Below are 16964 nucleotides of genomic sequence, written 5' to 3'. Positions count from 1 at the left end.
GAGCCATTGGAAGGTTTAAACAGAGAAGTGACATGACTTTATTTTCATAGGACCACTCTGGCTGTTGGGTTGAAAATGAAGGTTGAGAATGGAAGCAAGAAGATCAGTTAGGAGGCTACTGCAGTATTCTAGATGAGAGGTGAAAGTGGCTTAGATAAGGGTGGTAGCTGTGGAGAGAGTAAGAAGTAATCATTAGATCTATTCTGAAGGTAGAGCAGACAGGATTTGATGGTAAATAGGATGTGGGCAGACAGAAAGACAGGGGTTAAGGATGACTCCAAGTTTTTGACCCGAGCAATAGAAAAAAAACGTAAAGTCCATTTAATGAGGTGGGATGACTCTAGGAGAAACAGGTTTGGGTTGATAGAAACAGATCAGAAAGTCAGTTTCAGTTAAGTAAAATTTGAGTTATCTCAAAATACATAATAGATCTAGAGAAATGTAAGAGCTAAAACTATAAAATTTCTGGAAGAAAACATGGGAGAAAATTTTCATAATCTTGAGTTGGGCAAATAATTTTTAGATACAACCCCAAAAGCACAATCTGTAATAAAAATATAATAAATTTGAGTTTATCAAAATTTAAAACTTTTGTGCTTCAAAGACACCATTAAGAAAATGAAAGACAAGCCATTGACTTGGAGAAAATATTTTCAAATTATGTTATCTGATAAAGTACTTGTATCTAAAACACATAAAGAATTTTTACAACTCTATAGTAAGACAACTCAATTAATAAATGAGTAAAAAACGTAAATAGCTGGGTGCGGTGGCTCACGCCACCCAGATGGGTGGGTCACTTGAGGTCAGGAGTTCAAGATCGGCCTGGCTGACATGATGAAACCCTGTCTCTACTAAAAATACAAAAATTAGCTGGGTGTGGTGGCGAGCACCTGTCATCCCAGTTAGGAGGCTGAGGCAAGTGAATCGCATGAGCCCAGGAGGTGGAGGTTGCAGTTAGCCAAGATTGCACCACTGCACTCCAGCCTGGGTGACAGAGTGAGACTCTTGTCTCAAACTAAATAGTCATTTTACTAAGAAGATATACAAATGGCTAATAAGAATATGAAAAAATACTCAAATCATTAATCATGAGGGAAGTGCAAGTTAAAAGCACAAGACACCACTATACGTCTACTGTAAAGGGTATAATTAAAGACAGATAATACCAAGTGTTGGAAAAGATGTGGAGAAACTGGAACTTTCATACACTGTTGTCAGAAAAGTAAAATGATGCAGCCACTTTGAAAAGTGTATCGACAGTTTCTTAAAAAGCTACACATAAGTTTATCATATGACTCAGAGATTCTACCACTAGGAATCCTCCCAAAAGAAATGGAAACATAAGTTTCCACAAAGACATGTTGCAAGTGTTCACAGCAACACTGTGGATAATACCACCAAACTGAATATAATCCACATATCCATCAACAGGTGAATGAATAAACAAAATGTCATGTGTCCATATGATGAATTATAATTCAGCAACCAAAGAAATGAGATTGAAATGTGGATACATGCTACAATATTTATGAATCTCAAAAATCATTATGCTAAGTGAAAGAGGTCAGGTGCAAATCACTACATATCGTATGATTCCATTTACGTGCAATGTTCAGAAAAGACACACTTCCAGGAATAAAAACCAGATCAGTGTTTGTCTAGAGCTAGGGCTAGGAGTGGAGGCAAATAGGCACAAAGGAACTTTTTGGGGTGATAGAAATATTCTAAAACTGGATTGTAGTGTGATATTGCACGTTTATATATCTACCAAAAATTCCTTAAATTGTACACTAACAATGGGTGAATTTTATGGTATGTAAGTTATATTTCAATAAGCCAAAGATATGGGTTGTCTTATTAGATGTGCAAAAGTGGATGTTGAGTATGCCGTTGCATATTTAGTCTGGAAGAAGTCCATGCTGGGGATAAAAATTTGGAACTGGTCAGTATATAGATTGAATTTAAAGTCTTGAGATGACAACAATAATCGAGTATTGGTAAAGAAAAGAAAGCCAAGCACTGAGCCTAGGGTGCTCCAACATGGAGTCGTCAGGATGTGAATAAGAACACGCAAAGGAGAAAGAGGTACAGCCAGTGAGGCAGAAGGAAAACCAGGCAAGTGGAGTCCTGGAAGCCAAGTGCAAAAGTAGGAGAGAATGGTGAGCGCCATCAAATGCTGTGAAAGTCAAGTAAGATAAAGATTAAGAACTGACTATTGAATTTAGCAAATGTGTGAGTCATTGGTCACCTTGGCAAGGACATTTTCAATAAACGGGTGGGTGTGTGAGTTACACTGGAGTGATTTCAAGAGATGACTGGAGACAAAAATGAGAAAAAATGAGTTTGAAAGAATTTTGCTCTAAAGAAGTTTTGTTTTTTTGTTTGTTCGCTTTAAAGGAGGGTAGGGAATTGGGACTGAGTACAGAGTAATTGCGGCCTTGGCTTTCCTCATAACTAACAATAGGTAATATTTATTTATACGTATTAGTACTTTAATTTAGTCTTCCCAGTACTGTGTGAGGTAGTGAACGGCAGCGTTGGTGAACGTCTTGACATTTCCTACATTCTCCAGTGTGCATCCTTGGACTAGAATGTTCATCCCATTCTCCAGCTGGTAGGTACTAGGGTAACTCCCAAGGCCCGGCTCCTTCAGGCAGCTTCCCTCTATGCCTTATGCTCTGCTTTATAACATTCTCCCCGACCCCAGGCCAGTCTCTCCAAGTCCTCATGACTATTAAAAAGTATACCTAAAATAAACACTTTATTTCCTTTCATTTACATCATATTTCACTGGATTCTGAACTTTCTTTTCCACCAATACTGACAAATTGGCTCCGAAATGATGGTTTAATCAGAGAAACTAACATGAATGAATGGAAAACAGATGGTAGTAATGAAGAAATTTATGTTCCTAAGAAACTACTTAATGTGTGATAGTTACTCCCTCAAGAGATGGTGCAAGATGGAATCATGGGGGAATGTGTGTACTTTTAAACTAGATGTTTATTTTATTTGGAACTATTCCACATTCAGTGAAATACTTTCTTTATTTGGAATGTCATGACTATATATATGTTTGAAGAGCAGATTAGAAGCCAAGCTTTCACTGCATGGGTTTGTGGTGCAGTTCATTAGGGAGGTGGCGCCTCCGGGCATGTGCCCGAAGCAGTGTGTGAGGCCATAGGTTAGGGGTGCTGGTCTCTGTGTCTCTAAATGCAGCCTGACCTTGACAATACTTGGAGCCTTGTAGGACAGAGGGTCACAGGTTCAAGGTGAGGGGCTGGGCTGGTATCACTGAGGGGCAGCCCAGACTCATGAGAAGTTTGGGAAGTAAAAAGTCAATGGAGTAATCAAACATGTGGATCCAGATGTTTGAGCAGACTTGGTTGAAAAGACACAATGGATATGGTGGTAAGTAAGCACACCTAAGGCAGAACAATGCCTAGAGGGAAAAGCAGAGAGGCCACTTGGAGATACTGTTCACTCAGAGTGCCATCTGCATGCCAGCACTATGCTAAGCAGAGCTGAAAGTCAGGCTCTGCCCTCAAGGACTGCTAGTTTGGTGAAGGAGGGCAGGAGGCGTACCAATGAAAAGATGCCTCTGGATACTCACTCAGGCGCAAGGGCCATGGGAGCAAAGAAAATACCTACTCACTTACTCTGGGGAATAGGGGATGTTTTCCAAAGGGGGTGACATGTATATATTGATTTTTGAGAGATGAATAGTTAGAATAAGACAAACAAATAAATGAAAACCCCAAACAGGAAACAGGCTGTTCTAGGAAGGGAGAGATAGGTGGATGGTCTACCTGAGTATCATTCTGTTTTTTAAAAAATGAAGCACAGTCAGATTGTCGATCTGGTGAACACTCTAAACTTGCTTCATGCACCATGTTAAGATTCCTCTGTGGGTTTCTGGACTCACTGTTGACAGTGCTGGCTGGGACATAGCATTGCCATTGTACCTTCCATGGGTAACTGTAAACCATCAGCTCCAAAGATCAAAGAGGGTTCGGTTTGAAGCTATGGAATGATGCTGGAGTGCAGCAATTAGGAATATAGGTTTGGATGTTAACATATTGGAGTTTGAATTTTGGCCTCACCACTTCTGGCTGTTGGTTTCCTCTGAACTTTAGTCTCCTAATAAATGAAACAATGCCTGATAGTAGGACTGTTCTGAGATTTAAATAACATAATGAATGTAAAGACCTTAGCACGATGCCTGCAAGCTTTTTGCCTAACTCAGAACACGGTCTTAAGTTCTCAGAGTTCAAGATGTCAGATTCATCATCTGTTTGCCTGTCTGTCTGTTTGTCACTGCTTCTGTCCCCTACTCTGTGAGGGTAAACGCCTCAGGTAAATGAGTAAGTGCTTAGAGAAGAAAAATAAAATTGAACCATACAAGCTTAAAAAGTCCCATAGCTTTCTCAGTACCCATCTGTGAGCAAAAACTTTCTTGTTGTGGCTGAGGAGACTACTGAATCTGAGGTTCCACCTTGGAAACCTCACGTAAGGTAAGCAGTGTTTATAAGCTGGTCATGAGGAAGAGCTTCATGATCCATTTATAGAGTATTAATGTTAGCTCAGGTTACCAAGTCTTAACCTGCAGCATGCTTCCAAACATGCGACTCTCCCCTTAACATGTAAAAAAAGGGGAGGGGAGTGCAAGAATGGGCTCAACATTTGAAAATCAGTAAATGTAATACACTGCATTAACAGAATGAAGGACAGAAAGTGCACGATCTTCCCAACTGATGCAGAAAAGGCATTTGATAATGCTTTTTATAATTTAATGGCTTTTCATGATAAGAGCACTCCACAAACTAGGAATAGAAGGAAACTACCTCAACAGAATAAAGGCAATACAAAAAGCCCATCACTAACACAATTCTCAATGGTGAAAAACTGAAAGCTTTTTCTGTAAGATCAGGAACAAGGCAAGAATGCCTGTTCTTACTACTTCTGTTTAACAGAGTATTGAAAGTCTGAGAGCAATTAGGCAAGAAAAGGAAATGAAAGCCATCCAAATTGAGAAGGAAGAAGTAATATTATCTTTGTTCATGGTGACATGATCTTGTATATAGAAATCCCAAAGATTCCACAAAAACATTGTTAGAACTAATAAAGAATTTAGAACTAATAATTCAGCAAAGCTACAGGATATAAAATCAACACAGAAAAACCAGTTGCATTTGTATACATTAAAAATGAGCAATCCAAAAACAAAATCAAGAAAACAATTCCATTTACAATAATACAGAAAAGAATAAAATACTTAGGAATAAATCTAACCAAGGAGACAAAGAACTTGTACATTCAAAACTATAAAAAAATTGCTAAAAGAAATTAAAGAGGCCGGGCACAGTGGCTCAAGCCAGCACTTTGGGAGGCCGAGACGGGCGGATCACGAGGTCAGGAGATCGAGACCATCCTGGCTAACATGGTGAAACCCCGTCTCTACTAAAAAGTACAAAGAAACACTAGCCAGGCGAGGTGGCGGGCGCCTGTAGTCCCAGCTACTCGGGAGGCTGAGGCAGGAGAATGGCATAAACCTGGGAGGCGGAGCTTTCAGTGAGCTGAGATCCGGCCACTGCACTCCAGCCTGGGCGACAGAGGGAGACTCCATCTCCAAAAAAATAAAATAAAATAAAGAAATTAAAGACACAAATAAATATAAAGACATTCTGTGTTCATAGATTGGAAGACTTAATATTTTTAAAATGTCAGTACTACCCCAAATTATCTACAGATTCAATGCAATCCCTATCAAAATCCCCATGGCCTTTTTTTTTTTTTCAGAAATAGAAAAATTCATTCTAAAATTCTTATGGAGTATCAAAGGACCCCAAAGAGCTAAAACAAATTTGAAAAAGAAAAACAAAATTGGAGGTTTCACATTTTCTGGTTTCAAAACGTATTACAAAGCTACAGTGATCAAAGCAGTTTGGTACTAGTAAAAGGCAGACATATAGACCAATGGAATAGAATTGAAACCCTGAAAATAAACCTTTGAGTGTGTGGTCAAATGATCTTCAGTAAAGACCACTCAATGGGGAAAGAGCAGTCTTCAACAAAAGATCTTGGGAAAACTGGAGATCCACATGGAAAAAAAATGAAGTTTGTCCCTTACCTTATATCATATACAAAAATTAACTCAAAATGAATCAGAGATCTGAACATAATACCCAAAACTATACAACTTCTAGAAGAAAAAGGAAATTTTTATGACATTGAATTTGGCAGTAGTTTCTTGGATGTGACACCCGAAGTACAGGCAATGAAAGCAAAAATAAACAAATGGGGCTATACCAAACTTAAAAACTTCTGTGCAATTATCCCTCCCTTAGGAACAACAAATTGAACAATTATCTGTGCAAGAAAACACCATTATAAGAACCAAAAAATCAGGTGAGTGATCACAGTATCCAGTATTAATATAATAACAAGGAAAGATGCATTGAGGAGGGTCGGAAGGGCAGTCTTGCATTGCCTGTACCACCCTTCCCCCAAGCCCAAGCAGCACAGCAACAGAGAAAGAATCTATGTACTTGGAAGAGGAAGAGTGAAGTGAGTGTGGGACTTTGCATTGGAACTCAGTGCTGTGCTGACACAGTGGAACACAATACTGAGCAGAATTCTGCTGGTGCCCATGGAGGGAGCATTTAGATCAATCCTGGGCCAGAGGGGAATCCTCCCCTCTTCCCAGTGGGAAAGACTCGAGTCCTGGCCAGCCTCATGACCAGCTGACTAAAATCATCTACTTCTCTAAATAAATTGCAGTGGCAGTCAGGCTACAAAGACTGCAGTCCTTGGGTAAGCCCTGGTGCCATGCTGATCTCAGAGGCAGTGGGTTTGGCATGCAACCCAGTGAAACATCAGCTTCAACAACTGTGGGAGTGCTTCGTGACTCCTTCCTAAATCCAGGTAGTGCAGTGTGGAGAGAGACTCCTTCCACTTGGAAGAAGGAGAGAGAAGAGTACAGAGGACTTTGTCTTGCAATTTGGGTACCAGCTCAGCCACAGTAAAATAAAGCATGAGGCAGATTCCTGAAGTCCTCGATTCCAGGATTTTGCTCCTGAACAGTGTTTCCAGACCCAGTTTGGGCCAGATGGGAATCCCAGTCCTGGCAGGATCTACTACCTGTTGACTAAAGTGGTCTTGGGCCTTGAATAAACAACAATGGCAGCCAGCCAGTAGTGGCTGTGGGTTGTGGGCAAGCCCAGTTCCATGCTAGCCTGAGAGCCTGTAGCATTCAGATGTGACCCAGCAAGTGTGATCAGCGAGGTGCCAGCTGTGGTGGCCACAAGAATGCCCACATTACCTTCCCCCAACTTTAGGTAGCCCAGTGCAGAGAAAGATTCCTGCTTGGGGGAAAGTGAGGGAAGAGAGCAAGAGACCTCACCTGGGAACCAAGGGAATTCTCCCTTATCTTCCCTAAGTTTATCAAAGCTGTGTTCCAGAAATGTGCAAGAGTTGCAGTGTTATTGGGCTTAGGGCTCCCCTAGTGCTGAAACAGCTGCAGTGGCCTCAGGCTTAGATAACTACATTCAACCCCCTTTGAGTTTCTGGAAAGCCCTCTTAAAAAGGATGGGTACAAGCAAGCCCAGACTACGAAGATTGGAATAAATACCTAACTTTTTGATGCCCAGACATCGATGAACAAGCATTAAGAACATCCAGGAAAACATGACCTCACCAAACAGACTAAATAAGGCACTGACCATTCCTGGAGTGATAGAGATATGTGCCCTTTCAGATAGAGAATTCAGAATAGTTGTCTTTAAGAAGCTCAAGGACCTTCAAGATAACATGGAGAAATTTAACAGAAAGATTGAAATAATTTTTAAAAATCAAGCAAAAATTCTAGAACTGAAGAATTCAACTGACAAACTGAAAAATGCATGAGTCTTTTGACAGCAAACTTGATCAAGTAGAAGAAGGAATTAGTAAGCTCAAAGACAGACTATATGAAAATACACAGTCAGAGAAGAAAAATGAAAATAACAAAGAATGAGGTATGCCTACAAGATGTAAAAACTAGCCCCAAAGGCAAAAGCTAAGAGTTATTGACCATAAAGATGATGTAGAGAAAGAGCTCAGGGTAATACATTTATTCAAAAAATAATAACAAGTTTTCAAACTTAGAGAAAGATATCAACATCCAGGTATGAGAATGTCAAAGAACACCAAAACATTCAACTCCCCTAAGACTACTGCGAGGTCAATAAAAATCACACTCTCAAAAATCAAGGACAAAGAGAGGATCCTAAAAGCAAGAAGAGAAAAGAAACAAGTAACATATAAAGTAGCTCTGATACATCTGGCAGCAGACTTCTCAGTGGAAACCTTATAGGTCATGAAGGAATGGGATGATATATTCCAAGTGCTAAAGAAAACAAACAAACAAACAAACAAAACTTCCAACTTAGAGTATTATATCCAGCAAAGTTATCCTTTAAACATGAAGGAGAAATAAAGACTTTTCCAGGCAAGCAAAAGCCAAGGGATTCCATCATCCCCAAACCTATCTTACAAGAAATGCTAAAGGGAGTTCTTCAATCTAAAAGAGAAGAATGCTAATGAGCAACAAGAAATCTGAAGGTATAAAACTCACTAGTAAACATAAGTCCACAGACAAATACAGAATACCCTAACACTGTAATTGTGGTGTTTAAATCACTCATATCTTTAGCCTGAAGACTAAAAGAAAACCTATCAAAAATAACTACAACAATTTGTTAAGAGACAGACAGTACAAAAAGATATAAGTAGAGACAACAAAAAATAAAAAAGCAGCAGGGGAGACAGGGTTAAAATAGAGAGTTTTTCAGTTTTTGCTTCTTATTTTCTTTTCATTGTGATCAGAGTTAAGTTGTCATTGGCTTAATATAACTGGTTATAAGATGTTATTTGCAAGCCTCATGGTAACCACAGAGCAAAAACCTGTAACAGGTACAAAGAAAAATAAAAAGCAAAAAATTTTTAACATAATTCCAGAGAAAATCACTTATACACTAAGAAAGACAGGAAGAAGAGAGAAAGGAACAGAGGACTAACAAAACAACCAGAAAACAAGAAAATGGCACTAGTAAGTCCCTCCCTATGAATAATGACGTTGAATATAAATGGACTAAATTCTCCAATCAAAAGACTTAGATTGACTGAACAGATTAAAAAGATTAAAAAAACAAAAACAAAAACAAGACCCAATTATATGCTACCTATAAGAAATTCACTTCACCTGTAAAGATGCACATAGACTGAAAATAAAGGGGTGGAAAAAGTTATTCTATACAGTGGAAATGTAAAAAGAGCAGGAGTAGCTGTATGTGTATCAGATAAAATAGATTTCAAGACAAAAACTGTAAAAAGAGACAAGATCATTATACAATGATAAAGGGGTCAATTCAGCAAGAGGATATAATACTTGTAAATATATATGCACCCAATACTGGGACACCCAGATATATAAAGCAAATATTATTAGAGCTAAATCCCAATACAAAAGTCTCCCATTAATAATAGTTGAGGATCTTAATACCCCCTTTCAGCATTGGATAGATCATTTAGAGAGAAAATCAACAAACTAATATTGGACTTAATATGCAAATAAAACAAATGAAACTAACAGAGATTTAAAGAACATTTCATCCAACAGCTGCAGAACACACATTTTTCTCTTCAGCACATGGAACACGCTCAAGGAGAGACTATATCTCAGACCACGAAACAAGTCTCAAAAAATTCAAAAAAGTTGAGATCATATCAGGTATCTTCTCTAACCACAATAAAATAAAACTAGAAATCAATAACAAGAGAAACTCTGCAAACTACACAAATTCATAAAAATTAAACAATATGCTCCAGAACAGCAATTGGGTCAATGATGACATTAAAAAAATAAAAAATTGACTGGAACAAATGATAATGGAAACACAACATACCAAAACCTATGGGGTATAGCAGAAACATTACCAGAAGGGAATTTTATAGCAATAAATACCTACGTCAAAAATATAGAAAGATTTTAAATAAACGACATCACAATGCATCTTAAAGAAATAGAAAATCAAGAGCACATCAAAACTTGAAATTAGTAGAGGAAAAATAATAAAGATCAGAGCAGAAATAAATGAATGTGAGACTTAATAAAAAGTAGAAAAGATCAATGAAATGAAAAGTTGTTTTTTGAAAAGATACACAAAATCGACAAAACTTTAGCCAGATTAAGAAAAAGAGAAGACCCACATAAATAAAATCAGAGACAAAAAAGGAGACATAACAACTGATACCACAGAAATTCAAAGGATCATTAGAAACTATTATGAGCAACTATATGCCAATACATTTCTTCTAGAAAGCTAGAAGAAATGCATACATTTCTAGATATATACAACTTACCAAGATTGAAACATGAAGAAATATAAAATCTGAATAGACAAAAAGCAAGTAATGAGATAGAAGCAGTAATAAAAAGTGTTTATCTTCAAAGAAAAGCCCAGGACCTGACGGCTACCCTGCTGAATTCAACCAAATATTTAAAGAAGAACTATTATTAATCCTACTCAAACTATTCCAAAAATCAGAGGAGGGAATACTTCCAAACTTATGATACAAGGGCAGTATTATGGTGATACCAAAACCAGACAAAGACATAACACCAAAAAAACCCTACAAGCCAGTATCTCTGATGCACACTGATGCAAAAATCATCAACAAAATACTAGCAAACTGTATTCAACAATACATTAACAACATCATTCTTCATAATCAAGTAGGATTCATCTCAGGGATGCAAGGATAGTTCAATATATGCAAATCAATAAAGTAATACATCATACCAACAGAATGAAGGAAAAAGGACAGGATCATTTCAATAGATGTGAAAAAAATTTGCAAATAACTCCTCTGAAAGGGGACTAATATCCAGAATATACTAGGACCTCAAATATCTCAACAGATAAAACATAAATAATCTCATTAAAAATAGGCAAAAAACATTGATAGACATTTCTCCAAAGAAGACATATGAATGGCCAACAGGTATATGTAAAAATGCTCAAATTCACTAATCATGAGGGATATGCAAATTAAACCACAATGAGATATCTTACTCCAGTTAAAACGGCTTTCATCAAAAAGACAAAAAATAACAGATGGTGGCAAGGATGCAGAGAAAGGGGAATGCTTGTATACTGTTAGTGAGAATGTAAATTTGTACAGCTGTTATGGAAAACAATATGAAGGTTTCTCAAAAAATTAAAAATAGAACTACCCTATGATCCAGAAATCCCACTGCTGGGTATATATCCAAAAGAAAGGAAATCAGTATATCAAAGAGATATCTGAACTGTTTTTATTGCAGCACTATTCACAACAGCTAAGATATGGAATCAACCTAAGTATCCATCAGTGGATAAATGGATAAAGAAAACATGCTACATATACACAATGGAATATTATTCAGCCATAAAAAAGAATGAAATTTTGCAGTTTGCAGCAACATGGATGGAACTGGAAGACATTATGTTAGTGAAGAAAGCCAGGCACAGAAAGACAACTAGTACATGTTTTCACTCATATGTGGGAGCTAAAACAATTGATCTGATAGAGATAGTGAGTAGAATGATGGTTACCAGAGGCAGGACCCTGTCTTGAGCATTTGTTGTTATGCCCATGGCAGTTTTTCAACATGTTTATCAAGCTCCAAATATTGCACTGGGGAATAAGCAATGAATACAGTAGACAAAGTCTGGCTCTCAGGGAGCTTTCCTTCTAATGATCAAGATAGTCAGCTGTTGGGAGGCCAAGGCGGGTGGATCACGAGGTTAGGAGATCGAGACCATCCTGGCTAGCGTGGTGAAACCCCGTATCTACTAAAAATACAAAAAAAAAACTAGCCGGGCATGGTGGCGGGCGCCTGTAGTCCCAGCTACTCGGAGGCTGAGGCAGGAGAATGGCGTGAACCCGGGAGGCGGAGCTTGCAGTGAGCCGAGATCGCGCCACTGCACTCCAGCCTGGGCGACACAGGGAGACTCCGTCTCAAAAAAAAAAAAAAAAAAGATAGTCAGCTGATTGGAAAATGCCAGGAGGTGACGAGTGCTCTGAAAGAAAATAGAACCAGCTGAGAGGAAAGAGGACAGAGGTCGGAAAGGGACATTCTAGATAAAAGGTCAGGGAATCCCTCTCCGCTCTCCACCTCTCCCCAACCACCAGATCCCTATATCCATACATTCATGTCCACTTGGATATTCAACAGGCATCTCAACTTTGCATGTCTATTCAATTTCTACCTTTAAACCTGCCCTTTCTGCCATCTTTTCTTTCTCTGAAACTCTATTGGGAAAATGGCAACTCCATTTTCCCAATAGCTCAAGTCAAAAACCATGGAGACAACCTTCCTGCTTTCATAATTCTTGTTCAATCAAGAAATATAACTGTTTGTCTCTAACCTTCTAAATACCCAGATTTCCCACACTCTTTTGTCCCCTTCCACTACCCACCAGTCCCATTCCGCAGTAACTCCCACCTGGATTTTTGCTGTTGGCCTCTACCTGGTCTCTGTGCTTCTGCCCTTGCTCCTTCCAAAGTCTACTCTCAGCACAGGAGCCTTCAGCCTTAAGTCTGATTATATCAGTCCTGGGCTTGAACCCTTCAATGACGCTCATCTAATTCGGATTAAAAGTCTAAGGGCCCACTAGGCTGGGTACAATTCCCTTCCTCCCTTCTGATTTTATTTTTTTCCTTTTCCTTGTTGTTCACTCTCCACCACCCTTGCCCCCTGGCTGTTGCTGAACATTCCAAGCACATTCCTGCCTTAAGACCACTCACTGCCTGGAACATTCTCTCCTTGGGGATCACTCATTTCCTTTCACAAATGCACCTCATCCTCTCACTCGCACTGCAGTCCTGCCAGCTTACTGTTTATCTTTCTCTTCGGCACTTCTCATACCTGCTGTACTCTATGTTTATCTAGTTTACATTTGTTTTTCTCTTTTTTCCTCTCATCCCTCCCACAACTGGAGTATAAATTCTGTGGCACTGTTCACCCAATCTATTATTGTCCCTGTTTTACAAATAAGGAAACTAAAGTTTAGGGAGGTTGGAGAACTTGCCCAAGGGAGTAAGATAGGTAGAGACTGGTACCCACAGTTGTCTAAGCCATCTCCCATGGTCTTAACTGGACAGCTCAATTGCCTTTACAATCACAAGCTTAAGTAGAGAACTCTCTTTAAGTGGGAACCAAAGCCCAGGAATGCTCAGATGGTCATGAGGTATTCAGAGGCCAGTAAGGAGTCAATGAAAGTGGAGCACACGGGAAAAGACCGAAAAATACAACTGGAAGGGGCCCAACTGCATAGGGTCTTAGTGCCCAGAATAAATAAGAGAGTATGGATTTTATGTAATGTAATATAATAGATTTCTGAGTAGAAAAGTGAGATAAAGAAGAGTTTTAAAGAAAAATTAATGTGGTAGTAAAAATGTCCATACATTCTTTGACACTCTTTCTTTCAAAAGAAGGAGCTTGATTTCCTCCCCTTAAATGTGGGCTGGCTTTAGGGACATGCTTCTAACAAGTATGTTGAAAGCACTGATAGGTGATTTTCACGACTGGGTCATAAAGCACATGGCAGCTTCTATCTTGCTCTCGACCCTCTCTGTGTTTTCTGCACATACATCTGTGTGTTTCCAAGCCCTGAATCTGGAATCCTCCTCACCCTACAATTCCCCATGCAGACTCCTCCGTATGTGGAGGCTCCATTCTTCTGTCACCTCCCTTGCTACCCTTGCCTGCCTAGGGCAGTCCTGCGCTCTGCCGTTTCTCCCAGCACTCATCATTCCTTTTTACTTGTCTGTCTCCTGCTCTAATGCCACTGGTATAATATTTCCTCTGCTCTCTTGACTCTGTCTGCTGGCTTTGACTTCTCATTTCTGACAGATGCCTGGCTCCACAGGCTCCTTATCCACCATGTGCTCCACCCCTCACTGCTGGAGATGTTTTCTCTTAGGCTTGGTTCATCAGTGCTGCCGATTCATCAGCAGCTTCCAGCTCCACCCAGGGCTTCCCAGACACTGGCTGGTCATGGTGTGGCTCCAGGAGGCAGGTCTCAGTCTTCTGTCCATTGCATACCTCTCCATTCCCCAATTCAGAAATAGTGCCTTTTGTGGGGGAAGGGAATAATGGATAGATCATCTCCATGGTGATAGTGGACAGTATCTCCTTCATTTTAGAGGTTAGAAAATAATCCACTTTTTATGTCACAGAGCCTTGACTGGTGGCCACCTCTTCTGGCAGTTTTTCCCTTGATTTTAAAATAATTAAATATCCAATAGTTGTGCTAAGGACTGAATTGTGTTCCCCCTCTGAAAATTTGTATGTTGAAGCCTTCTCCCCCAGTATGACTGCATTTAGAGATAGACCCTGTAGGAGGTAATTAAGGTTGAATGAGATCATAAGGAAGGGGCCCTGATAGGATTAGGATTAGTGTCCTTATAAGAGGAGACACTAGAGCCTCCCCATCCCCCAATGCAGGCACACAGAAGAGGTCATGTGAGCACACAGGAAGATGGTGGCCACAAACTAGCCGGAAGGAAGGGCCTCACTGCAAACCGGCCATACTGGCACCCTGATTTCAGATGTCCAGCCTTCAGAACCATGAGAAAACAAATGTTGGGTGTTTAAGCCCCCCAGTCTATGGTATTTTGTTATGGCAGCCTGAAATGACAAGTTGTAATCCTCGGTAATAAACGTTTTTGAGCATTTAGAAAAAGAAACAGCCATCTGAGATAAATTTTGGTTCTGTTTTTATTAATTCATAACAGCTCTCATTGTGTCACTGCTCTCAGATTAGAACCACATTTTTCCAATCTAAGAGTCAACTTGCTTCCAAGGTCCTCTAGTTTCCAACAGTTACTTATTTCCCAACTTTGCCATAGGGAAAACAGCCTAACAATTATGTAACAATTAAAAAGTATAACCACTTTTCCTCTTGTCTAATCCACTTTTCATGAAAAGCAATGCCTGAAGGGTGGTCATTTTCCCTACAATGAGCAGGTAATTCATGATGTTCATTGTACTGGGGAAGAAGAAAAGGCACGTATGTGTAGGGGGAGAAGCGTAGGTGTTCTCAATGGTAAGGTCACCAGCAGCCTCAGAAACCTCCCTCATTTCTTCCAAACATCTAATTCAAGCCTCACTACATTAACGCATATGTCTTCCCTAACAATTTCATCTTCCTTTGAGTTTCAGCATATTTAATTTCTATTCTAATTAACACTCCCAAACTTATGTACTGTTAGTCCATTTTGCATTGCTATAAAGGAATATCTGAGACTGGGTAATTTATAAAGAAAAGAGGTTTATTTTGGCTCACTGTTCTGCAGACTGTACAATAAGCATGGTGCCAGCATCTGCCTCTGGTGAGGCCTCAGGAAGCTTTCACTTATGTCAGAAGGGGAAGGGGAGGCAGTCGCATGGTGAGAAAGGGAGCAAGAGAGAGGGGAGGAGATTCCAGCTCTTTTTGTTTGTTTGTTTTCTGAGATAGAGCATTGCTGTGTTGCCCGGGGTGGAGTGCAGTGGCCCGATCTCGGCTCACTGCAACCTCTGCCTCCCAGGTTCAAGCAATTCTCATGCCTCAGCCTCCCAAGTAGCTGGGATTACAGGCATGTGCCACCACACCTGGCTAATTTTTTTGTATTTTTAATAGACATGGGGTTTCTCCATGTTGGTCAGGCTGGTCTTGAACTCCCAACCTCAGGTGATTCACCTGCGTCAGCCTTCCAAAGTGCTGGGATTACAGACATGAGCCACTGCGCCTGGCCTGCCCAGGCTCTTTTTAACAACCAGCTCTCTAATGAGCGAACGGAGCAAGAACTCACTCATTACTAGAGGACAACACCAAGCCATTCATGAGTTGTGCCCTCATGACCCAAACACTTCCCCGTAGGCGCCACCTCTAACACTAAAGGTCACATTTCACCTCTAACACTGAAGGTCACATTTCAGGGGACAAACATCCAAAGAATATTATGTGGTTATAGAAACACATCCTGAAGCTATGTGTCCCGTCTCCTTGGCAGGGATTAACCTAGAAAGTCACTCACCAAGTTGGGATAAGGTGAGTGGAGCAGCAGTGGCAATGCATGAAAACTAACACCCATAAAAAATCCCCATACTGCTCTGTGCTGAACTCACAGTAGGCAATTCACAAGCACCAGCGAACCAGCTAAATGGAAGAGAGGCACTTACTCCGTGGGCCTCTCCGGACTGTCATGCTCAGGAGGTGGGTCTTGGGCTCCTCCTGCACAGGCTCCGGCTGGTTGCCAAGGTGGGACTCTTCGGACACCATTTCCTTGGGGAGAGCAGTTGGTGGCTGGAGGAAGAAGGTCAGAGGTTCAGAGACTCCCAGGACTTCATTTCAGTCTGTTCCTCTCTTGGGAAGATGGGTCACCAGTGAGGGGACATGCCTTCATACCATTCACATCTGGATAACCACAGTCCCCGTCACCTGACTCACTGTGGGTACCCCCCAGGGAAGAGGTGCCAACCCAGAGTTTCTCTAGAAATGGTTTCGTGAAATTATCAAGGCATCCCCAAATAGCGTGATTATTTTCACTTTTTCTAGGTAAAATGTATAGAGCTCTGCAGGACTTTGGAGGAAAGAGAAAGGGGAAAATCACAGTTGGTTCTCAACTTCAAATAGTTTGCAAACAGCAGCTAAAGTGTCACTGGGTAATTCAGGGCAAATATTTAGTCCACCCTTCGGGCACCCCCAAGAATAGCCTCTGGTTCCTTCCCCAAACTCTCAGTGAAGGAAAACAAGGAAGCAGAATTGGCAATAACACCTTTGAGGACAGATAGACTAAAGCTTGCCTCCAAACTCAGATTGATTGTGGGACTTTGGGCAAGTTATTTAACTTCCTTCTACACTGCTTTCTTATCTGTAAAAGAAAAATATAAT

The 16964-nt window shown here is 40.2% G+C and overlaps 1 protein-coding gene across 2 annotated transcripts in view; it reads right to left on the bottom strand.

The window, feature by feature from the left end:
• The window catches only part of CC2D2A (coiled-coil and C2 domain containing 2A), a 134655-nt gene that overhangs the window by 107381 nt on the left and 10310 nt on the right, over positions 1-16964 (bottom strand). For both annotated transcript variants that reach the window (XM_015138071.3, XM_078003169.1), the window contains one exon: positions 16253-16376. In XM_015138071.3, coding sequence (XP_014993557.2) covers positions 16253-16376 — 124 coding nt within the window. The remainder of the gene's footprint in view (positions 1-16252; positions 16377-16964) is intronic.

The sequence above is a fragment of the Macaca mulatta genome, chromosome 5 (genome assembly GCF_049350105.2).
Source record: "Macaca mulatta isolate MMU2019108-1 chromosome 5, T2T-MMU8v2.0, whole genome shotgun sequence".
NCBI lineage: Eukaryota > Metazoa > Chordata > Mammalia > Primates > Cercopithecidae > Macaca > Macaca mulatta.
Note: the sequence above shows the minus strand (reverse complement) of the source record. Positions and strands in the feature narration are given on the sequence as shown.